General features: G+C 38.1%; 2 protein-coding genes across 4 annotated transcripts in view; both read left to right on the top strand.

Annotated features, from left to right (window-relative positions):
- The window catches only part of STON1 (stonin 1), a 59,479-nt gene extending 46,363 nt beyond the window's left edge, over positions 1-13,116 (top strand). For 2 of the 3 annotated variants that reach the window (XM_073213416.1, XM_073213409.1), the window contains exons 3-4: positions 3,755-3,957; positions 6,130-13,116. In XM_073213416.1, coding sequence (XP_073069517.1) covers positions 3,755-3,957; positions 6,130-6,204 — 278 coding nt within the window. In that variant the 3' untranslated portion in view covers positions 6,205-13,116. The remainder of the gene's footprint in view (positions 1-3,754; positions 3,958-6,129) is intronic. The other variant, XR_012121442.1, reaches the window with a different exon arrangement.
- A 1,338-nt stretch (positions 13,117-14,454) lies between these two features.
- Positions 14,455-25,640, top strand: part of GTF2A1L (general transcription factor IIA subunit 1 like) — a 60,524-nt gene continuing 49,338 nt past the window's right edge. Inside the window, exon 1 of the mRNA XM_073213456.1 lies at positions 14,455-25,108. The gene's annotated coding sequence lies outside the window, so the exon portion shown is untranslated. The remainder of the gene's footprint in view (positions 25,109-25,640) is intronic.

The raw sequence follows: 25,640 nt of genomic DNA, 5'->3' as shown, positions 1-25,640 counted from the left end.
TATGGTCCCTTAGGAAGAGATCTTTCCTCCCTGATTGCCTATTCCTGTGTCTCCTACAGCTCTCTTATTGTCCTCCCATCCCTGTTTACTAGTAGTTGAGCTCACTAAGAACAAATTACAAAAGTGGGTATTCTCAGAGAGGCTGGCTGGACTTGATCATGGCCTTCAGGAATTCTTCTGGAAGACTGTCATAGCACCAGGCTCACACAGAATAAAGTTTTATGAACATTCCAGTCAATTATGGTGATAATTCACTAAAAAATCCTTTGGGATCAAAGCTGCTTTATTCAGGTCTATGTATAAAGACAAGGCCCAGGGAAAAGGCAGTGGGGCTGTCAGGTAGAGTCTGGTGGGGAAGGCAGGGCTCTGAGCTGGGCTGGGGCAGGACACTTCTGGGATCATGTAGCCCTGTCATGTGGTTTCACCATTACGGAGTTAGGGGAGGGTAATTTAAAGAGTTGAAGGGTGTCTGGCAATCTGCCTCTGGAGTAGAGGCAGAGAAAGAGTAAGGTTGAGGCAGGGAGGAAACCTTTGTCCTAAGGCAGTGCTCCTCAAACTCTCGTGTGCAAAGGATCACCCTGTTAAAATGTAGACTCTGACTTAGCATGTGTTGCCTCTCCCCCAAGCTGTGTTTCCCACTTTTGCTCAAGTGATGCCAATTCTGCTGGTCTTAGAATGTTTCTCTGTTTTTCTATACAATTTTAAAATCAGGTATTTAGAGAACAGAGGTATTTTAAAAAGTGTTTGAAACATTACCCTTTTCAAACTAGTTTCTGAAACGACTGTGTTGTTAGAAAAAATATTTAAATAATGGAAACTTGAAGAGAATATATGAACTAATTTACTATGCACTAACTTAAAAAAAATGCTCTTGATTAGTGCCTTTCCTCCTGTGGATTTTTGAGATCAGGACTGATCTTCCTTTTTAGTTAGATATGATTTCAAGAGAGGTAGAAGCAGCTGCTGGTCCTTAAACATCTCTTATACTAACATGGAAATGCTTAATATTACTTTAACAGTGGGCAAATCTTTCATTTTACAACAATGGTTGAATTATCTGGGCATGTAGCACAGATAGTTCATTTAGACTATGGTGTGAATGACTACAGAGGAACGTGGACTTTCCTGAGCACAGGCTTTATTACAGGGTTGGAGGCGAAAAGGTAGGGAGAGAGAGGAAGAAGAGGAAGAACGAGAAGGAGAAGAGAAAGAGGACCGCTGAGAACGCTGGTTAGCCAAACGAGGTGCAGTGGTGACATAGAATTAGAAAGGGAAGTGAAAGGGGTGAGGGTCAAGTAATATATCTCTCTTAACCTTTCCAATTTTACCAAATTTTATATGTAACTTCCCTTTATTTTTTTTTTTGCTCTGTCTTCAGCACCTTGGCCGCTCTCTCCTTCTCCACTAGTGTCACCCTCCTACCATTCATCATCCAACTCTCAACAATTTAGTTGCAGATGGTGAAAAATATTTTGCTTCAAAAGGGACTGGATATTGACTGGACCTAACTACATTTTGAGATTTGTGTTCCCAGTCTTAAGTTATGGTGAGAGAAGAACAATTACCAAAGCCCAAGAGTGCCCCCTGCCTGAGAGCAATGACATGGATAATATGATTTTCATTTTATTTGTTATTCCTAAATTTGATAAATACCCATTGAGCCCCAAACGTGCCAGACAGTGAGCTAGGGGCAGACATAATACCTCTCCTTATGGAGACCAAAGTCTACAGGGGGAGTGTGTCATTAAATTTGTAGAGTATTTAGAGTTTTTAAAAGCCAGGAAAAATATGCTAGAAAATGTGCAAAGAAAAATGCTCTCCTTTATCTTTTACCAATGTTTTAGAAAAGCAGCTAGGAAGATTGTGTTTCTAACATTTTTGAAGTGGTAGGTCCTCAGCTTGGGTAATTTTGATTGCAAAAGTTTGAAAAGATTTTTTTTCCTTTAAAATGTGAATATCACATTAGATCATCTCCAAAATCATTTTCAGCTCTAAAAGTACAGAATTCACAGTTGCCTTCATTAGTAAAATTATAGTAATTTAATAGTAATATTGGATTTATAATCAAAGAGCACTTTGCAAAGTAATCACATTTATGTCCAGCCCTTCTCTACTACTGTAGAACACCATGGCTCTAGTGCTCTGCGTGTGCCAACTGGCTTGTGTAATCCTCACAACAGCCCTGGAAGGCTCTGTTATCAACATCACCATCAGCATCCCCATTTTCAGATGGGGAACTGAGGCTGAGAGAGGACTGCACAGCTATGAAGTAGCAAAACTGGGACTGGACCCTGGGCAGTCTGGGCCCAGTGTTTGTATTTTTAACCACTGTGCCACAAATGACTTAAAGAGTGCGTGGATTAAGTTAAAATGAATTTACTGTATCTCAGCTGTAGACAGAAGCCTAGAAAGAATAATGGGTTGTGGAATCTCCCCTAGGTATGTATGATTTAAGTTATCACTTGCCTGCAGTGAGCTGGACAGCTTAGAGCACCTCAGAGGCCACCATTGTGGTACTCTACATGTAAGTGGTGGAGGTGGCTAATGAGCGTCTGTTGGTTAATTGATTGATGACTTCTCAAGGCCTTTTACAGCCTTAGAATTCTATTAGTCGCTCTACAAGAGATGGGTTGTAAGGAATGAAAGGCAATTTATCTTTTAAAAATTAAGTGAAATCCTTTAAACTCTTGTTTTTGTGCCTGAAGCTGTATTCTGATGGAAATGTTCTTTCTCAAGCTATGTCAATGGTGAAGTAATTTAATCTGGCTTTTGAAATTATTGTCAACTCATACATTTATTTAAGTAAAGATTCTGCACTGCATATCTGGATGCTGTGGACAATGCATTAGAATCATAGAACATTTGTGGAGTTACTACAGTGATTACATTGAAGATATTTACTTTATTATAACACACACACACACACACACACACACACACACACACACACACGTTATATGACCCCACTTAAAATCTTTGCATAGGCAATATTCCTCGTCTGGCACAAAGCCTAGCCTGGTACAGAGTAGATGCTTAATACATGGCAAGTAGAATTAAGTGAAAACAAATATTAGATTGAAACACTGAAAGCCAATATGCCCATCTCCACTATACATGTGTTCCAGTCAAAGCTTAAGGAGAGTAAGAGAATTACCATAGTAAAAAATAAATCTATTCTACTGAAAAAAGAAATCTTGCCTAGAGTAGCTTCTGTAATGTAATAATATTTCATTAAGTTGAACTTTTAAAAAATCAGAATTTTTTATAATGTGACCTAATTTGGGCTGAAGTTTACCTTTGTATTACCTGTCGATAAACAGAGTGGTAAGAAAAATGAATAAATCAGGAATTATTGTAAGAGCTTATTCAGTCTACTTAAGATTAAGAAGTTTTTAAGAATTTTTTTTTTTTTTACAGATCCTATCTATATTATAGCCAAATAATGATTCTTAATATGAATATTATTCATGTTTTAATTAAAGAAACAGCATACTCCTAATTGAAACATTTTTAGGAGTTAATATATGTACATATGTAGTAATAAAATTATACTTATTTTAAAGCTCGTACTTTTAACACAGATTTTCCTCTACTTAATGCAATGAATTTTGATGGTATATTGTTTAAATGAAATGTTTACTGCCATAGTGCTAATGGAATTGCTTATTAAAGAGAGGGATGAGTATCTCTTACATTCCAGAGAAATGTTTGATGGCCATTGAAACACTTTGACCATTTGATTTTTTTCTTCAAGGTCCTGATCATCCCCATTGTTTGTCATACAAACTAGAACTTGGATCAGACCAAGAAATTCCCTCTGACTGGTATCCGTTTGCTACTATTCAGTTTGGGATGCTTGACACCAGTGCCTCAAGGACAGAGGTCAAGTCTCTGGGGGTGGAGAGTGATGTCCAGCCACAGAAACATATTCATCAGCGAGCTTGCTACAATATCCAGGTATACTGCAGAGCCCTTTGATTCAAGTTTGGGCTTCCAGAGCTGTGACTGATTTGGCTTTAGATACTTGCTTTGCACTCTTAAGTGACTCTGTGTGTGTGTGTGTGTGTGTGTGTGTGTGTGACTGACTTAGGAAAGAGCCCAGCTGTGGAAATTTGATGATCACCAGTGAGCCTAGGTCTTCCCCTCAGTTCTACAGAATGTTAGGAGGCTGAGCACACAATGTCACATACTAATTTAGCTCTTAATGAAAAACAAAGCATTAAAAGAGAATTCATATTTCAGAAGATACTTATAATAAAAATTATGTTAGAATACCATTCTCAAGATTTGTTCTATGGAATATGTGTGTCATATAGTGATCCAAGAAAAAAATAAGTTGGGAAATGTCATATATTAAGTTAATGTTAAATGAAAGCTCTGATAACTTCTTCACTAAAGGAACTTAAGCTTAGTACAGTTTCTTCCAACTCATTAATAATGCAATCTTGTCTCTATGGCATGTAAAACACCTATCAATATCTTCTGGACTAGTATTCTGTAGAGCACCCTTTGGGAAATGCTGAGTTACTCTATCACAACAATTTTAAAAGTCCATCATCAACTCTTCTGCATTCTTGTGCCGGAATTGTGACTTGCACTTTTCGCTTTTCCTTCTCATATTCAAAGTTAGTAGATATAGAGATAACCTCTGTCACGTTTCCTATAATATCTTAAAATGGTGTGATTTTATAAGACATCAACACCAACTGGTGTTTGTGTAATATAATGTAAGTCAATTTTTATTTTTGACCATTGGTTTAGAATCCTATATGTTTGTGTCTAGTGATTTTGTTTTCTTTTGATAAAATTAATGATTGTGGGTGCTGTCCTGTACAGCCCCTTCGGGACTGAAGAACTTATTCTCCCCGCAGCTGGGAATTGCCCTGGCTGAGGACAGCTGCCTTTCTCCAGGTCATGCCCCCTTCCTGGGGCAGCCTGTGTCCAGTGACTGGTGGATGCAGGTGTATAAAAGATCCCTCAACTTGGGGTGACTCTTCAGGGCTGCCCTAGCTTCAGCTCTGCCTGGGGATCAGCTGAAGCCTTATTGTGACTGCAGTGCAGCCCTGCTTCTCTCTCTTCCCATTCTGCTTCCTTCCCTTGCCTTTTCCACAGCTGTCAACCCCACTGACACTCCCCAGTAAACCTTCTGCACACCAATCTCCATCTCGGTCTGCTTCTTGGGGAACTGACCTGTAGCACTAGGTGTATAAGTATTATGTGTGACTGAAATGAGGGTCAAGTATACATGGAGACTTCATTTTTACCTATTTTCCTATTTATGCGTTGTGCCAGTTTCATGTAGTTTTAGAGGACAGCTCAAAAATATGTAACAAAGCTTTAATAGCATTTACTAATTGATCTGAGCTTGGTAGTAGTTAGTTTCAAAATGTTGTCCTTCATTGAATAAATATTTATTGAGCAACTAGAAAGTGCCAGGGGCTGCTCTAGATGCTGGGGACAAAAGGGTGAGGAAGCTTGCCATCTAGTGAGGGAATGAAAATAATTAATAAACAAATAAGTAATATGATTCCAAATAGTGACAGATTCTAAGAAGAGATTAAAATAGGTTAATGAGATAGAGAGTGATGGAGGGCTTCCTTATCTAGAGTGGTCCGGGAGGGTCTCCGTGAGGAGGTAATTTTTAGGCGAGATGAAAAATATGAGGGGTAGGCAGATGGTTCAGCCCAGCTGGTTTACTAGATTGTAAACTAGTTTGTTTTAATAAGAGAGATGATTTGGGGTCTGTTGTTAAGTCTCAGGTCGGCCAAAGGCTAGGTATATGATACTTGGGGGGATAATTGATCACATGTCTAGCGACATCTCTTTTTGTCTTATCAATATATGTATACTGTCCACCTTTTATCAAACCTGTGTTGGAGTTAGAAGAGAGGAAAGTTTCAGTCCTCTTCAAGATTTGATGCTAGAGGGAAGGATTTGGGTAGTTCTGTTGCTCAAAAGGAGAACAGAGTGCCCCACTGTGGAGCCACTATGGCAGGGTGGAGGGACTGTGTCTGTGTCCAAAGGACAAGGTGGTTGCAGTCCTCGACTCCTGTAGGAAAGAGGACTGAACACATGGTAGTGCTGTGTGGCCTTTGTTAATGCTGCCCATCTTTGGCTTTTGCTGAACAGGTTGAAATAGAAAAGAAGTGGATTAAAATCGATGGAGAGGACCCAGATACAGCTGGTGACTGCGTGACTCAGTAGGAGTGGCAAGAGTGAATGCTGATGACCCACTTTTCAGATATGTAACTCACAGAAACCACCCAGAGTTCTGCTACTGCCCAGTGGCAATGACTTCTGAATAGAGGGCTTAGGGCAGGCCCAATAGCTGTATTTAGAGTTTAAACCTGAAACTGAACAATCTATATTTTATGCTTTTAATATGCTTGTGCCCTTGGGGTTTGAGCTAAAATGTGTCCATAGTTTGCATCATGTTTAACTTACTATTGAAAATCAAAGACACAGTTACTCAGTGTGTGACCCGATAGCCATCTTGGCTTAAGGATTTTTGACTTTTGATTACTTAGTGGCTGATTTGTACTCTGCATTACCTAGATGCCATATTTATTATCCTCCAGTCCCTATCTGTTCTGGCTACATTAGCACCTATATTGGAGGTGAGGTAATAAAAGGAGACATAAACAGAAATACACCATTTTCCCTCTTGCTCAGCTCTGAAATGTGGCTAGGTATGAAATGATGCTGAAACCACAGGCTGAAATAGAGATGTGGAAGTATCTGTGATTTTGAATTATTTATCTTCCGGTCCTCATACTACATTGGTGAGTAATCATTGGTTATATTTGGTACCTGTCTTTCCCCTACAGTACTATCATTTTCCAAATGTATTTATATTCTGGTGTGTGTTACAAAGAACCTATTTCTATTGATATACATATTTTAGTACAAGTCACTAAGACATACTGCCTCTTGCTTGGAGAGTTTCCTTTCAAAATGGACTCTCAGTATGAGACAATAGTTGAAATATTTATGTACATTAAAGATGAATTTTTAAAGTTCATGAATATTGTTTCCCAAAAGTACAGACTCTAAGCATTTATTTTGATAAAGTATTATTTGTAATTAACACAAGCCTCTATTGAGAAGAAATCTAAATCATGTTATGATTATTTTATGCTAGTTCTGCTAGCATGCTGTTTGTGCCAATTCTGCCTAATTTAGAGTTTTTTTTTTTTTTTTAATGATGAGCAGAATGAAAGACACTAGGTTATTTTACCTAGATTTCTAAGAGGTGACATTTATGTTTGATTTAATGTTGTATTACACTCATATTAATCTGTTCAAAAAATAGATTAAAACAACATTTATGATTGTCTATATCAATCAGCAGATTAATTGCTTTTTATTATTTTACTGTAAAGGCAAAGAATGCAAAAGTTGACTGTTAAAATGAGTTGGTATTGCTCTTTTTAACTTCATTTGATGCATTGCTCATCATATCATATGCTTGAGACTGTTGGTATATAGGAGGGCAAATATGTGTGGGCATTATTTTTTTTAAAATCCCCCATGTTTCATCATTGTCTGGTGTGGCACATTCAGGAGTGACTTCAGTCATGCTCAGAACAAATATGGAGGCAGTCTGGACCTGAAGCTGCTCCACATCCCAGGGATGTCAGCTGGATTAATTACTGCCATCCTTTCAAATCTGTTTCATGGCGTCCTGCCCATAAAAAACTCAGAGACTGATTCAGATGAACTTAATGAATATTTACACCTTAAAATAATTTCAGCAAAGGGTTCAATTAATTGCCCATTATGCTTCAGAGGTTGCCCAGTATCTGTGGTACTGGGGTCATTTACTCACCAGCTATTCAGCCTTCAGGAGCATCGCAAAATTCATTGCTGGAAATACAGCAACAAAAGGCTGACTAAAGCTGAAATTGAGTTTCTGCAGCAATACAAAGGTTGATAGCATTAACAGCGGGTGTTACAGCATAATTGTTAATTTGCACATCTATTAGGACTTTAAATATTCATTACTTAGCATTAAATTAACATTCTGTATAGGGAGGAAAGGCTTTTTAATATAATTCTTCTGACCTCAGAAATGGCAGAAGGTCAAATGTGACTGTGGTACTCTCAGTGAAAAATCAAATAGGCTCTGCTTAGATTTATAAGTTAAAAGAAAAATCTTTTTTGCCAGAAAGTCAATGATGATCCTCAAAACAGCTACTTAAAAGCCCCCTGCTTTCAAGTTTGGGAAGGGAGGAAATGAGTGAAGGAAAGTTACCTCTTTCTAGCATTTTAATTTAGTCAATTTAGATCAACACTTTATGAGTCTGACTGGAGTCAGTTGTTTGATTGACATGGCAAAATTCCAAGGAGCTGACCAGTTTGGGACTAGTTGTTCTCTGTAATTGTTATGGTCTGGTTGCCTTACCAGTCGAAGGATCATATTAACTGTGTAAATGAATTTCTGGCTTGAGGGTTACCTGATCAATTGTACACATCTGAATTTAATGACATTTCCTTTTCTTACTGGGAATAAAAATGGTTTGTCCATTTAAAAGGCCTGGAAAAAAAAATACTTACTAGCATATAAATGAGGTCTGAAATTTTTGACTTGATTTATTTATTAGTTCTAGGGTTTTAGTTCCTTTCATTATGGATCTATGCTTATGGTACAGCCCTTTTTTCTTATAAATTCAGTTAGAAGGCCTTCCTTAATAATGACTAAGTATTATTATATCTTAAAATATGATTTTATGTCAGTACAAATATGAAACAGATTGAGCTTTAATAATCATGTAACAAAGTATTTTGTAGATTGCATATTGATTTTTTAAAATTAAAGATGTATTTCAAATGATTCCTGCCATGCAATGAACTTATATCTTCTTTTGCAAGGTCTGGAGATATTTTTTTTAAGGTATGAAATCAATTTCAATAACTTTAAAAATGACTTTCTGTCAGGGAAATGTATACTGCCTCACTATTAAGGAGCCAGTGAACATGACATCTTGGCACATCCTGGAAAAAAAACACCACCAAACTACAATTTGTGATGTTAAAGGATGATTTTTAAAAGAGGATGTATAATCATTACTCTCATGAAGATGTGAGTATGTGCCCAAGGTTTTACTTGACTCATTAACTAATGAGGAAACTGGTAAGATGTTACAACTGGTTCCAAGGAGAATTCAAAGAACAGAGGAATACGTAGGAAATAAGGAATTCTGAAATGAATTTATGAGTAGTGGCAAAATGGATCTATCCACAGGGCAATAATCAATAATGAATTTCCTCTGCCCCAACATAATTAATTTGCATTCCCTATACAGGATCATGTGTGTTATTATCAGCTTTCTAAAACTTACAGAGTTGTAAAATAACTTGACAATGATGGATGTTGATATCTGGATTAGTGAACTAGTAAGACACCTACTATTCAGTCTTTCACAATTTCCTAACAACAGGACAAACTTTGTCTACAGGAGAATTCTAAGGAATTTTCAGACTTTGGCAACTAATATTATATTTTTGTAAGTTTAGAAAACTGTTTTTATACAATTGTAGCGAATATATTTCAGATACGTATGTGTTGGGGGGAGGGAGCCATAAAAATATGAAGATAAATCAGCTCTTATAAAAACCAATTTAACAACCTCTCCTCCTGCCCTTTTTCTAAGAAAGCTGCCATGTGTTGAAATTTAATTTTTATTTAACTATTAAAGTTAAATTTCAAAACTGTATCAGGAAATAAAACTTGATAAGAAGCCAGACTTTTAGGCACTATTTAGCTGTTGTTGGAATTAGCTGACTTTGGCTCTGTTACTGCAGAAAGAACAGAAGGACTAAGTGTCACAAACTGATATTTGTAACAAAATTCCTCAAATTCCCATCAATCCTTTACCTCTTTTGTTTCAAGTCTACCTAAACTGCCCTACCCCTTTGTGCAGACACTAATGATTCCACGAGATTTTGCTGTTTCCCAGGCTCACCCCCATTTTGGCAGCTACTCCACTCGGAGGACCTCTGTGCCTTCACCCAGGGTCCTAAAGCACAGGTCTATTTGATTGAACTGTATGAACTGGTCAATATTTAACCATTCTTGATAGCTGTTTCATGGGGCTCAAACCTAATGACCCACATATTTTCCCAGTTTATATGAAGCAAAGGATTTTTCTTGTTATAAATGTATTAATACATTTCTTCTTAGAACTGGCAATTAAATATGAATTTGTAAATTAAATTTTAAAGTAATGCAGTATTGCTGGCCAGAAAGCAAATAACTGAGTTTCAAAAGAATACCTTAAATAAAGGCTGCAGGTAATATTATGCTTTTATATTCATGTTCTGTCTGTAAGGAAAAGAAAAACAGATTAGACTCATTTACCCAGGTTTTAAAAGATTAAAGTTCATTTCTATGAGCTTCCTGGGGAAGAAATGCAAATCACCATTACACATAAAGGACTGAAACTCTGATCTTTCCCTCATCTACCTTCTCTAAAACAGCCTTACAAACCTCAGGTAGGAGAATAGCATATTAAAATAATATCACTGTGTGTGTTGGCATTTCCCTGAAAAGCCATTTTGTACTGCCTAGAATTGCTGTGAATTCTGTGTACTGAAATTTTTGGTAAACTCTTAAAACAGAAGAGGGCGCTCGCAGGCAAGCAGCTGCTACCCAGAGTTAAAAACATTCACATTTGAATTTGGTGGTGCTTGTATTGTGATTAATAAAAGATCTTGGGGGCATTTTGTAAAGTGTTTCAAGGCATTGTGAGTCCAGTGAAGTATAATTAAAATTAATGCAGTAGACAAACACTTTAGGTATTCTTAATGCCTTGTCTAAAACTGTTGTTGGATACAAATTTATACATCCTGAAGATTTTAATACCATGCTTTTATCTCTAAACATTTCTAAGTACTACAGAGAAAGGAAATAGTGCCTTCCTTCTCAACGATTTTCAAATAACCTTTCTCTAATGAGAGTTAACTCTAAATCTGCTTACTTTCAAATATTAAAAAAATACTACAATGAATCCATCCTGTTTGCCTTCTGAGCTTCAGTTGCGTGTATCAAGGTAGGTGTGGTCTCTTAAAGCTCCAGACCAGGATTGCACTCTCAGGTTCTTAGGTAAGAACAAGCAAATATATTCTTCCAGGAGAATATTCCATGCCACCCGGACACAGGGACAAACCTTCACCTTGTTTAGGTTTCACCCTGTTCAGAAATCAGTAATGGGCACTCTCTTCATAACATGTTGTCATTCTCTTACAAAGCCTGTTAGAACAGTATGTTCCCCAAAATCTTATAGCATGCCTAAGTCTGTGAATGTGGTTCTACACACGAGCCCTTCCCAAAGATGTCTTTCACACTCTGAGGTACAAAAGGCTTGCTTAAGACACTGGCTGCTTCAAGTGGTCAATTTGAATCACTTCATGTGACCTTTGTTTCATCTCCTGTGACCTCACACCTTATGTGACCATTGTTCCAATGAATTGTCTTACTGATTCTAATGTTTACTGTGTGCCTACTATGTGCCTGCATTTTTCTTGGTGCTGGGGATAACCAATCACAAAATGGTAAATTACTGTTCTTGTAGAGGATATATAATAATGAGAGATGTCAGACAATAAACAGATACCAAGTTGTGATCATTGCTATGCAGGAAAAGAAAAAACAACAGAGTGGCAGGTGAAATGTATTTTAGGCAGGTTGGTCAGGTAAGTCCTCTCTAATGAGATGCAATTCTAGCAGAGACATGAAAGAAGTTAGGGAGCAAGACACAAAGATCTCCCGGAGAAGGGTGTATCCAGCAGAGGGAACTGCTAGTGCAGAGGGAGGGAGTGTGCTTAGCCTCTCAGAGGAACACTGAGGAGGGCAGATGGCTGCTAGCTGGCTGGAGCAGAGTCAGCAAGGAGATGGTTCGAGGAGAGAGCAGAGATATCATGGGTAGGTCAGGGGAGCAGATCACAAGGACTGTGTAGGCTGTGGGAAGGACTGTGGATTGTATTCTGAGTCAGATGGGAGCCAGTAGGTTTTGTGCAGAGGGGTGACATGAACTTTGTGTTATTCTGTGGACACAGAAGGGGGTCATGGACAGGAACAGAGGGCTATTGCGATAACCCAGGTGAGTGCTGATGGTGACTACTAGTGGCGCTGGGAGATGACGAATGGTTGGATTCAGAATCCATTTGAATTACAGAGCTAATAATATTTGCCGATAGATTGGATTGGATTCCTAGTGTAAGGGAAAGGAGGAAACAAAAAATGACTACCAGAGTTTTGGCCTGAGCATCTAAAAAATGGAGCTGTCTTTTATGGAAGACTGTTGTAGAAGAAAATTTAGGAAGAAAGATCAGTAATTCAGGTTTGGATGTGTTAACTTTGAGGTGCCTATTAGACATCCAAGTGGAGACACTAGGTAGCAACTGGATATACAAGGCAGGAAAGAGAGAGCTGGGCTGAAATGTGGCTTTTAAACATATCAGTAATGAAGTTGTAAGGCTGGATGAGACCGCCTAGAAGTGAACATAAAGGGCAGAAGTGGTCTGAGAACTGAGCCTTTGGACTCTAAAGTTAGAGCTCAGGAAAACAAGGGGGATCCAGTAAAGTAGACTGAGGAGTAGTAGCTACCTAGAGTAAATGTAATCAGCTGCGTCAAATGCTGCTGACAGGACAAGGACTAAGAATTGACCATTGAATTTAGCAGCACAGAAATCATTGGGGACCTTGGCAGACAACTCAAGTGGGTGTGGAAATAGCAAGTAGATGGTGGTGTTTTTAGGAACTTTGCTGTAAATAGGAATATTGGGACAGTAGCTGGTGAGGATGAGATCTTTTTTAACACCCCTTCCCAACTTAAGACCAAAGTCTTGATCTTCATCTTTACTAATGTCTCTTAAAAAGTTTTTTTTATCTTCTTGATGTGCCTCTTGCCAATATTTTCCTTCTCTCCCTTATTTTCAACACTTAGAGAAATTGATTCCTTGTCATCTCAGCCCCATGTCATCTGAATCTTGTGTTGTTTCTGTCACAGGTGTTTGTATGTGCCAGCTTGTATTTCTGCAGAGCTTTCATTGACTCTGTGTGTGGGGTTGAAAGCATTACGTATTTCAACATAAATTCAGCCATTGTTTCAATCATCTCTTGTTTTGCTGTACAGTTTTTTCTTGGTTGACTTCCACCAGTCATGGCATTTCATATTGGTATGGAGATCTCACTTTAGATTTTGTTATGAAATTCAGAATAATTATGAGCTAGTTGCTGGTTTCACAATCTTTTGAACACTCGCAAATTCATCCAAGTTCCTGCAAGATAAAAAAAACACAACTATTTATTCAGTAGTTTTATATTTATCTAACAGCTTGTACTTTGATTCTTTGTTACAGTCTGGTGTAATAACATTCTATGTAAATAGTTGTCCAGTAACTAAGAAGTGAATTTTAATGAAATAAAAATATCTGCACAAGGTACAATTTAAGCAACTGCTAATGTGAGGTCATATTTTCTTGATTCCTTCCTTAGTTTTAAAACAATTAATGATTAAAATGGAAGAAGAAACTTCAGTTTTAAAGGTATTAGTACTCAAATATAAAATAAATATTTCATGTGTAAAGTGACCAAACAAAATTTACCAAGCAAAAATATTGTGTTGCCATTTATACTTTTTTACTCTTTTGAATTTAAAGACATGAGTAGCAACTCCAAATAGTCACACAGAATGACAGAATGAAAGTAATTCAAGTTTGTTTCTTCATCTTTATGATCATTGTTGATTTTTGAATCTATGGTTTAAACCCAGGCATGTGGAGTAACAAAGGGGATGGAGACCAGAACTGCACCTGAAGCAATTTTGAATGATTCTGGACTATTTTAATTTCCCAAAATGAGTATGTGTAACTGAGTCCACATGTGTCCTGAGTCCAACTGTATAACTGGGAGTTTTCCAAATTAAATTCTATGTAGAATACAGTGTTTATCAAATGCTAAGAAATCAAAATGTACTCATGTGAAGTTTACATGTGCATTATTAAAACTCAACAGGAATTGCAGCAGTTGTTTATAACACTATGCCAATAAAAAGTTGGAGGGCATTGTGCCTCAGACATTGCTTAGACACTGCTAGCACATGGTGATAATAGAAAGACTGACTTTTGGTCGATTTCATATTGTATTTAAATTCTTTATTTAGAAATGAGGTTTTCATGGACTGTTTCTGACACTCGTATTAAGAATTTGAATATTTGAAGGATAGTTTAAATTATAATGTGGTCATTTACCTTGAGTCTTCTTCTAAAGTATTAGGTATATCAAAGATTACAGATTTCCTCATTTATTGAAGTAGAGCCATTTCATTTCTGGGTTAGAAGTGTTTGGCCAAGATGTTTCTTTGTGTAAAAGAATAATGGGTATTCAAGTTAATATTTTAATTAAAATAAAACAAAATTTCTACAAACTATGCAGAGATGGTGCTGGACTTTCACCCTCCCACAGAAGGTAGATGTCTGGACTCCCTTAAGGACCTTTTATGACCAAATTTAATTTTGTTTTCTTGAATATTTTGGTCTTGTCTTTCAATTTATATGCTCTTTACTGGTATTAATACTTGAATACCAACTATACTGACCCAAATGGGGACATTCTTGTGATTTTGGAACTGAGGTTATTAACTTCCTCTAACAGAGAAAGAGATGTTCTGATTGGGGAAACCCAGTGGTGACCCCTATAGTACTGAGTCTTTTTTTTTCCTGCTTCTCATCTCTGAGAGGGAAACTGTGGATCTGAGTGGCTGTGTGGGGACGGGAGATGGTGCCCAATTTTATCCTTTTCTGTAGGGTTTTATTTTGATATCACACTGCTCAGAGAAAATTCCACCCTAAGGTTCTCAAGTGCCATGAAAAGGACAAGGAAAGAACATACTGTTAAATGCCAAGAGTCTGCCTCTCCAGTGGATAATTTCAAGACCTTCTGAAACACTTTTCAAAAGCTTTGCTTAGTACTCATTGTGGAAAAGGACAAATTCTATATTAAACTCACACTGGGACCAGAAGTGGCCTTGCGTAAAATTGTGTTTATCATCCTCTTTTTAGTGCCTTTGCCTCCATCGATGGCTGCTCCATCCTGTTCCCCCAAAACCTCCTCATGATTGAGTGCCAGGCAAGAGTGTGCTTCAGTAGCAGATCTTGTTCTTTCCCATGGCATTGCTTTTGCTGCAGGCTTTTCTCACAGAGCTGCTCTACTTCTTTACCCCACAGACAGTCTCTGCTTCCAGTGTGGCTGTCCTCTGATTCACCCTTCATGCTGCAGTCAGTGGAGAACACGCCATCTGGCTCTCACTTGCCAGCCAGTCTTAGCTTTGTCGCAGCTTGCCTCATTCTCTATCCTCTGGCTTCACCAGAGAGCTTTCATTTCCTCAAACCCGCCATGTTCTCTCTTAGGCCCCAAGCTTTAGCTTATACAGCATCCTCTCCTTGGAACACTAGTTCTTCTTTGCCCCCTTATTTTGTCCCTTACTCATTTCATAGGTCTAAGCTTAGGGGTGCCCACCCCAGGAAGCCTTCCTGACCCTTCCTTTTCAGGTTAGCTGCTTCTCATAAGTGATTTTTAGTAATAATCCCATTATATTGTAATTGTATATATTTCTTTTTCCCCTGTCCATCTGGGATTTTTATTGGGGTGCTTCTGCCCTCAGCTATTTCCTGTTTCTGAGAAGAGGACCATATATAAGGGTGGTGGGTAGGTGATGGTAAATATCAATGTCAATGCTATGGTGCTGATTCCTTAGCCAGAGCTTATGATGTGTATGTTGAATAAAAAACACTGGATGAATTATAGGATGAATTTAGATCAATGCACTACTTCTCCAAAGGATAGTTGCATTTTAATTCTATTTTTTACCCACAAATCAGCTAGAAATTCCATTTATAGTAGTTTAACAATAAATTTAAATCAATAATGTTTAGTGAATGCTTTCCATACTGTAGTTACTATACTAGAAACTCTGGGGGCATATGAGGATGAATAATAAACACCTTGGTCCTCAAGAAATTTAAAATCTATCATACTTATAATTACAAATATACTTTGAAAAGGGTTGAAAAGATTAAATGTTTGTTTTTAAATTTGATTTAATCTTGTTTTCAAGAGCTGCTAAAAGTGAAGAGGAAGCATCTGTAGCTTTTAAGCACCTACCACCTACCAGGGATTGTGTTTTCTTATTTCTGGTTGTAAAGTGAGACTGTTTTTGGCTAAAAGTATTTTGGAACCATATTGTAGCTGTTGGAGATATTTTTCTGCATTTGAAACAATACCAAACTCTTAATTTCCTTGACCTTCCCACGTAAGGATAAAATGTAAATCCAAAATAAAATGGGGAGTTACAGTTTAATGGACACAGTTTCAATTTTACAAGATGAGAAGAGTTATGGAAATGAATGGTGGTGACAGTTGCCCAACAATGCGAGTACATTTAATGCCACTGAACTATATGCTTAAAAATGGTTAAGATGGCAAATTTTGTTACGTGTATTTTACCAGAATTTTGAAAAATTAAGTCTGCCACACAGAAGAGAGCCTCTTCTGATAACTTTTTAACAGCTTTGTTGAGGACTAATATTTAAAATTAGTTTCTTTTTAGGTAATAATGTATTTATAGAAATGAAAGCTCATTGTGGGTGGAGGGCAGAGAGGAGTTGTGTCAGTCTTAGGAAACAGAAAGGTAGGCTGGTTGGGAAAGCAGGCCGCCACCATCAGTCCAGGAGAAAGCACCCCGGTTCGCCTTTGCCCAGTGCAGCAGGTATCTCTGTGGGGATGGACTTGGGAGCATCCATTTTATCAAGTCTCCATGACATCATCCATTAATGTCATCCTAAATGGCCGTGTCTCAGTAGTGACTCTATAGCATCTTACTATGCTGATGGACAGTGACTGTGAGGGGTGTGGGTGGGACTTGATAATATGGGTGAATGTAGTAACCACGATGTTGCTCACGTGAAACCTTCATAAGATTGTATATCAATGATACCTTAATAAAAAAAAGGCAGGAAAAAAACAAAAAAACAGCCACATGCTCTAGCTTCAAGTGCTGTAAAAGGAAGGAGATGGTCCAACAGTACTGGAGGAGGATTTAAAAAGAAACCTTCCCCTGTAGTCAGTCATGTGACCAATTGCCATCATGTTATATTAAGTTGTAAAAGTTTCAGTAGACCACCCTTTAAGTTGGGTAAAATAATCAAGACACTAATGAATGGGTTTATGTATTGTAATTGATATTCCTATCTTGGAAGTAATAACTTGATTAGACTAGCATTCACATTTCTCATACATATAAACATAGAAAAATGCATAAACCATATTGTCTGACTAAATACATATTAATTTTTCCAATTAGATACTTGAGTGTTTTTTTCAAAGCATGCATGAATCATTTAAAATAAAATCTCACTATTTATTCACTAAAAAAACCAAAAATGTTTCTTTTTAAATCACCTGTTTTAAGTGTACAATTCAATGGTTTTTAGTATATTCACAGAATTGTACAACCATCACTGCAATTTTAGTACCTTTCCTTCTCCTCCAAAAGATCCCTCAAGCCCATTTTCATTCACTCCTGTTCTCATCTCAGCCCCAGGCAACCACTAATCTTTCTGTCTCTGTATATTTGCCTTTTCTGGACATGTGATGTAAACAGAATTATACAATAAAGGCCTCTTGTTTCTGACTTCCTTCACTTTTGTTTTCTGTTTTTGAGGTTGTGGGTAAAATTGTAACATTTCCCGAGTATCTCGCCTGGCTTTAGTGCATTTGCACATCCTCAGGGGTGGAGAGAAGTTCATCTCTATGTCAATGGGTAATTACCTGGGCAACGGAGGACATGTCTGAACCTAAGAGTTTAAAGGGAGGGGCTGGCTTGCTTGCTTCTTCAGGAGCAGAGGAGAGAGATGGCCCTGGACTGCAGTTTGTAAGCAATAAATAGGTTTTAAACTTTATTTCTCCCTTTGACTGATTTCACTTTTTAGAGGTATTTTGTCCCGGGATTCCTCTCCTGGATTTACAGAGGTTCATCCATGTTTTTGGCCCATGTTCATCTATGGTCATGCACATATCAGTACTATTTTTCACTATTGTCAGCAGCTCTGCTATGAACATTCATGTACAAGCATTTGTGTGGACACATGCTTTCATTTCCCTTGGGTATGAGTGGAATTGCTGGGTTGTATGGTAGATTTATATTTTACCTTTGAAGAAACTGCCGAACTGTTTTCCCAAGTGGCTGCATAATTTTATACTTTCCTCACATCCTCACCAATACTGATTTGTGCCTGTCTTTTTGTTTGTTTGTTCCCTCTGTTCTTTATTTCTCTTTTCTTTTTTCTGCCTCTCTGTTGGCTACTTGTCTGTTTTTTTCAGAAATCCATTTTGATTTAGCTTTAATATTTCTCAGTGTAATTCTTTGTGTGGCTTTTTTTAGGGGTTGCTTTAGGTATTGCATTATACATACATAACTTACCACAGCATTTTTACCAGCTTCAGTGAATTGAAGAAACCTTACTTCCCATTAATAACAGAATTTGAGAACCACATGAGGCATTGTTACAGTTTTTGCTTCAACTGTCAAAACATACTATAAAACTCAAGGAAAGTCAATTATATTTACTCATTTTTTACTTTTTATTCTTCTTTCTTCCTGATATTCCTTCTTTCATCATTTCCTTTCTATTTTGAGACTTCCCTTTAACCATTCTATTAGGGTAGCTTGCTGTGGTAAATAATCTTAGTTTAAAAAAAACCTGAGAATATTTTGATTTTAACTTTTTTTAAGGGTTTTTCAATGAGTATGGGATCCTGAGTTGACAGTTCTTTTCTTTCAGCCCTTTTTTTTTCCCAGACCACTTCTTTTTGGCTTCCATGGTTTCTGATGAGAAATCAATTTATATTTGGATTGTCTGTTTTTCTTTCTGTTCATATTAGGTTATTTCTATTATATCTTCAAGTTCACTTATGGTTTCCTTTGTCATCTCCATTCTGCTGTTGTGCCCTGTATTAGTTTTCTAGGGCTGCCACAACAAACTACCGTAAACTGGGTAACTAAAAATAACAAATTGATTGTCTTAAATTTGAAATATGGCTAGATGTTTGAAATCAAGATGTTGGCAGTCATATTCTCTTTGAAGCCTTTAGGGGAGAATTTCCTCCTTGCCTCTTCTAGCTTCTGGTGTTTGCTATCAATCTTTGGTGTTCTTTGGCTCATAGATGCATCATTTCAGTCTCTGCCTTTGTTGTCACATGGCTCTTTTATTTCTGTGTCTTTGTCCTTTGCCAATAAGGATGTCAGTCTTACTGGATTAAGGGCCCACCCACCGTACTCCAGTATGACCTCACCTTAACTAATTACATCTGCAATGACCCTATTTCCAAACAAGGTCATATTATGCAGTACTGGTAGTTAGGACTTCAGCATAACCTTTTTTGGGGGGGACATAATTCAAGCCATACAAGCCCATCCAATGAATTTTTAATTTTGGTTATTGTATTTTTCAGTTATAAAATTTCCACTTGGTTCTTCTTTGTATCTTTTATTTCTTTGCTGAGACTTCCTGTTTTTTCATTTGTTTAAACTACTCGTTAAATTGCTTGCTTAATTGCTTGTCAAAGTGCTTTTATGAAGGCTGCTGTAAAACCCTTGTCAGATAATTCCAACATCTCAGTCATCATCTCTATATTGGTATCTATTGATTGTCCTTTCTCATTCAAGTTGAGATCCTGGTTTTTGATATGACAGATGATTTTCAGTTGCATCTCGGACATTTTGGTTATTATGAGACCCTGTATCTTATTTAAATCTTCTGTTTTAGCAGGTCTCCTCTGACATTGAATGAGTGAAGAAAGATGAGAGAGCCATCTCACTATTGCTAAGAGGACGTGAAAGACTGGGCTCCTTGCTCAGCCTCTGTTGACACCCCAGGGGAAGGAGGATCTCTTCAATATTGTTGGGTAGAGTGGAAGTTCAGGCTCTCCATCAGGCTTCTGATGACATCATCCTGGCTGGATATGGATGGGTGCCTTATTACTTCCCACATGGTCTCCCCTGACACTGCAAGGGAGAGGTCTCATTATCACCCTGCAGGAATTAAAGTCTCAGTCTTTTCTGACACCACCCCAGCATGTGGTAAGGATGCCTCATTATAGCTGGTTGAAGAACAAGTCCAAGCATCTTATGTGATCTCCATGACTTGTGGGGATGGCTGCTTTTCCTTGCAGCTGAGCAAAAGTGGAAGTCTTTACTGACAGGGGTGGGTGGGGGCCAATTTTTTTCTGTGGTGTTTGAAGTAAAGCAGTTACTTGTCTAAAAGTTTTCTGTCTTGCTGCTCCTTTCCTGGTCCTTTGGCTAAAGGCAGAGGAGGCTTTTGTTCTTTTTCATCTGTGGCTGTTGATGTTTCTGGGTTGACAGTTTCCCCAGCACCTAGCCCTGTATACATGAGACAAGAAGGAAACCAGGGAATTCTCTGCTATGTCAGCTTTTGAATTGTGAGGTCCCTAACTGTTCTTTGCTCTTCTCTCCACCTTGTAGGGTCTTCTTATATTTATTTTATGTATCATATCCAGAGTTGTTAGCTGTACTTACCGGAAAGAATAGAAAGAAGTGCGTCTACTTCATATTGTTCCTGCCTCTCCTGATATTTGAAGCACCTAAAATAATAATACAGAATATTTGAAATGCTGCCTCATTTATCTCCTATAAAGTTAGACAAATCAGGAAAGAAGAAAAGTACACTTATGGAAATTAAGCTGGTTCATTCTCACCAGGTCATAGTCTTAAGTTCAGCGTATTGTTCTTTATCTCCATCTTCTCTAAATAGAAACTTCGGTTGCAAAATTAACCAGAGACAATAGATATTATTCCTGTTAATATTTCATGTTCATGTATGATTATATACATTGATAAAGAAATTAAAATGGAATCATTTGTTAGCTAGGAAATTGCTGAATCCTATCAAGACCCTGATGAGAATTTTGACAAAGTAGCCATAGGATAAGTTTTGTTTGAGTTCATCCTCCATACTTTCCATGAGTTAATTATAGTCACTAATTTTCATATGCATACAATGTATACATCTCTTTGATATATTAAAACATTGTGAAAAAGGCAGTAGTAAGATTATTAATGGTGTTCCACTGTGTGATAAAGTCACCATCTGGCCAAAGTATTGTGTCACGTGATCATTTTCAGTGACATCCTGTCAGGGTTCGGGGGGAATTCATCATGGTGGAACAGTATCTGATGTTCAAATTACTTAAGTAGATTTTGGAGTTGTATTAGAAAATGGAAAATGTTACAAAAGTACAGAATATAAATAAATCAGAGCTACCAACATTGTAAACATTTCAAAATTACATGGTGATGCAGAGAATATCTGGATTTTCATTTCCTGGAAGATGATGTAGAGAATGAAACGGAGGGTGAGAAACACGATACTGCTGGGTTTAGTGCACTGGTTGCAAAATGTTTAGAAACTAATTATGAATATTTGCTGCCTTAAGACTTATACTTATAGACTTAACTGTGTTTTTCATTACTGATAAATATATTTCTTAGGTTCTAAACAGTTCCTGTATTTGGCTGTAAAATCTTTTTTCTTTTTTTAATTAAAGTATCATTGATATACAAACTTATATTGGTTTCAAATGTACAACACAGTGGTTCAGCAGTTACCCATATTATTAAATCCTTACTCCCTCTAGTGTGGTTACTACCTATCAATATAGAAAGATGTTAGGGAATCACTGTATTCTCCATGGTGTACTACCATCCCCATGATCCACTTACATTATGATAGTGAATTATTTTGCCCCTTTATTCCCTTGCTCCTCCACCACCACCTGCCCCAGCCCCTCCCCCTTAGTAACCACTAGTCACTTCTCAGTGTCTGAGTCTACTGCTGTTTTGTTTCTTCTGTTTTGCTTTGTCTTTATATTTGCCTGTAAAATTTAATATGTAAAAGATAATGGCTTGTCTCTAAAATGCATTTTTTTAACATTCTTATTCAGAGAAAGGACTTCATAGATATGACTTTTTCTCATTATAAGCATTGTGAAATTGTTTCTTTACTTTTGTAATATGACTGAAATCTCCAAGTAAAAATGAGAACATACAGATTGCAAAGAAATTAATCTGATTATTAAAATTTGCTTAAGTGTTGCAAATCTTGTCTTGATTACAAATGATATATTAAATATATATTATAGTGTCTAAACCGAGCAGGGGAAAATGAAAATTTGATGATCTGAATTGTGATGCTCAGTTGGGGAAAACTTTACACTTTGCCACAGGTATAATTTCAAAGAACTGTGTCAAAGAAGGACCACAGCTCAGCATTCCTTCTTTATTCTCTGTTTACTAACATAAAAAATAGTCACTGTAAAATTGCTTCACTGAGGCTCTGGGATCTTTAAATTTCAATTTTAGCATCAAAAGTGATTTGTGTATGCAACCCACTCCCCCTCTGAGTTTGAAAAATTGACAAAAGAAATGTGACTATTACATGATTGTAACAGTCTGCTTGTTTGATGATAACCTGAGGTCAACACTATCAAATATGTCTACAAAGATTCCTTTACATATTTTTCAAATGCTCTTTTGGCTGATGAGGGTATTCAAGAAACTTAAATGCTGAGATTACAGTGAGGGAAAACCAAGCTTTCACTCATCACAGACCAATCAGTGAACAGGCCCTGTATTAGTTACCTCATGCTGTGTGAAAAATTACCCAAAACTTATCTGCTTGAATTGACAAATATTTATTATCTCACACAGTTTCTGAGGATTGGGAATCTGGGAAATGCCTTGAGTGTGGTTCTGGTTCAAGGCTGCTCAAAGTAATGCAGTCAAGCTGTCAGCCAGGGCTTCAGTAATCTGACAGCTCAAATGGGGAAGGAGCACATTCTAAACTTCCTCATGTGATTGTGTACAAGCTTCTGATTCTTGGTGGCTGTGGACTGGAGTCTCAGTCCCTTGTTACATGGGACTTGCAAAGGCTACTTGAGTGTCTGAGTGTCCTTACAACATGATAGCTGTCTTTCCCGAAGTGAGTGATTTGAAGGAATTCAAAAGAAGGAGGCTAAAGTCATTTATAACCTGATCTTGGAAGTGATACAGCAGCACTTCTGCTTTATTCTGTTGGTCACCCAGACAAACCATGGTACAGTGTGGGAGGGGACAATACAAGGTTGTAAATAGCAGGAGGTGAGGATCATGGGGGGCCATCTTCCAGCTTGGAATATGGCTACCGGAGGTCCAGAAATTTGTAACTTGGAGTCACCTAGAATGTGCGTAAAGTATGTTTCCTTTAAAAGCCATTGTCTGTTATTGGGAAGAAATTACATCCGAGTCTACTAGTTTCCATACAGGTAGACGATAAGGGGCAAATGGAAAGTTGTTGACATTTCTCTCTGTAACCTATGTCTACCAAATTTACTAAGCAATAACAGTTCAACTCTTAGTCACACTTTTTACAGGTACCAAGGTCCAAATTTAATTTCAAAAGTATGTATGATCTACAGTATAACCCTAAGATGGGTAAAATATATAATGAAGTAATATAAAACAGTATGCTGTTAGGTGATTACCAATCCTATGCATTTAGGAATAGTTTTAAAACTTGGCTGAGAAAAAGATGGAAAACAAGAGAGCTTTCAGCTTTCAGCTTTCTTATTTCCCATCTTGAATAATTTAATTGGATTTTATAGTATCATTAGGAATCAATGACTGCTTTTAGCTTTTCTATTTTAGAGGAAATATAAGTCACTTTGCATACTTCTGGTAGTAAATTTCCAGGTAGAGATACAAACATTAAAATTACTATATAAAATTCTTGGCTTTTTAAAAAACTAAATTTCAGATAGTTTTCAGTTTAGGAAAGTCTTCTGAAGGGGTTCATATAAATCAGCTGCTTGAAACTCACAAATCATAAGGGTCATGACCCAGGCAAAGCAAAGCAAATACAGAATGGTAAGGCACAAATAGTTCTACTGAACTTACATGCACAAATAAGTAAATAGCCAATTTTAAACCTATTAAGATTTGTAATCATTAAACAACAGCCATCTGGATAGGTCAGGACATATATTCAGGCTTGAAAGGCTGTTTAAAAGGCAAAGTATTGGCAATAGATGATTTCCTCCCTTTTCTAGCCCTCTAGGTTATCCGTACTTAGAACAGCGCAGAGTTTGCCCCTAGATGCTCTACCTTCCAGGGGTGCGAGGGAGTTATTGCAGGTCAAGAGATGGTGATTTCTGCCTGAGGAGGAAAAGGAGCATGGGTGGTATTGGGGTGCTGACTTAATTCTAGTAGTGGTTCTCCACCTTGGCTGCATAATCAAATCAGATTTTCTGGGGGTGAGACTCAGGTGTTAAACCTTTATTAAGCTCTCAAGTGATTTCAATATGCAGCCAAAGCTGAGATGCTTTGTCTTGGTACAGTGAGTCTCACTTAAGGTCCCATCAGGATCACCAGGAGAGCATGTTAAAGTTTCAGAATGCTGGGCCACATCCTCGGTGTTTCTGTTTCAGTAGGTCTTGGGGTGGGACCCAATACTTGGCATTTTTAACAGATTCCCAGATGATGCTGAAGTTGCCGTTCCATACCTTGAGAATCAATGTTAGCAGAGTTTGGCTCTTGTTATATTTTTACTAACATTCAGCTGTGAGTGGCGCATGGAGGGAGGAATGAAAGTAGGTAGGAGAGGACAGGTACCACTAGTTTCCCCTCCTTCCTGGCTCAACCCCCTTCAAAGATTAAGGTGAACTGGGAGCTACCAGCATCACCCCTAGCCTGTTTTTTAAGTCTTTATTTAACAAACTGAGAAAATAAAGCTATTCAGGGATCATGTGTATGGCCTACAGCTCGTTGTCAGACTTAACCCTCCGTTTTGAGATGGGTTGACCTCTTCCCTGCCTGGGCACCCAGTCTCCCGTAAGCCGGGCCCATTCAGTCACCGGTCTAGCCTCCCTGGCCCCGCCCCCAGCGTCCCCGCGCAGTTGCGCGGGCAACAGGAACCGGCTCTCAAAGTGCACCGCGCGCCCAGGAGCGAGGGTCAAAGCCCCGGAGCAGCTGCGATGGCCTGCGCCAACCTCGTGGTAAGGAGGCCCCGCCACCTGTCGGCTTGCGCTGGGTAGCGAGGGCACAGGCCCTGGCTCACGGCCGCTGCGCTCTGCACACTCGTTCCCTCTGGCTCTTCACACGTTTTCAGAAACCCTCTCCCTCGCGGCGCTGGTAGTTGGCAGTGTGGGAGGAGGCCGACGAGGGCTCGCAGCTCCTCCGGCCGGGCCTGGACCCCCGGGAGAACTAGTATCCCTCCTCGCCCCACTCCGCACCCAAACCTGGGCTGTCTAGAATAGGTGTTTGGAAGGTGGTTAGAGATGGAACTCACCTTAACCCTCCTGGTTTCCTATGTGTTTAGAAAATTCCCGAGTTCAGTTATACTTCAGTTGTGAATTTTAGTATAGCTGTTGTTGATTCCAAGCTGTATTATTTACCTGAACTAACAGGTAATGTGATGTTTCATGTTGACCCACCACATATTTTAAGAGTTCTCCCCACCCCTCATTTCGCCTTCCTTCAGCATCTGAATGCTTAAGTGTACCATTGGTATTAAAAATTACGAACATT

Source organism: Manis javanica, chromosome 1 (assembly GCF_040802235.1).
Source record: "Manis javanica isolate MJ-LG chromosome 1, MJ_LKY, whole genome shotgun sequence".
NCBI classification, from domain to species: Eukaryota; Metazoa; Chordata; class Mammalia; order Pholidota; family Manidae; genus Manis; species Manis javanica.
Note: the sequence above shows the minus strand (reverse complement) of the source record. Positions and strands in the feature narration are given on the sequence as shown.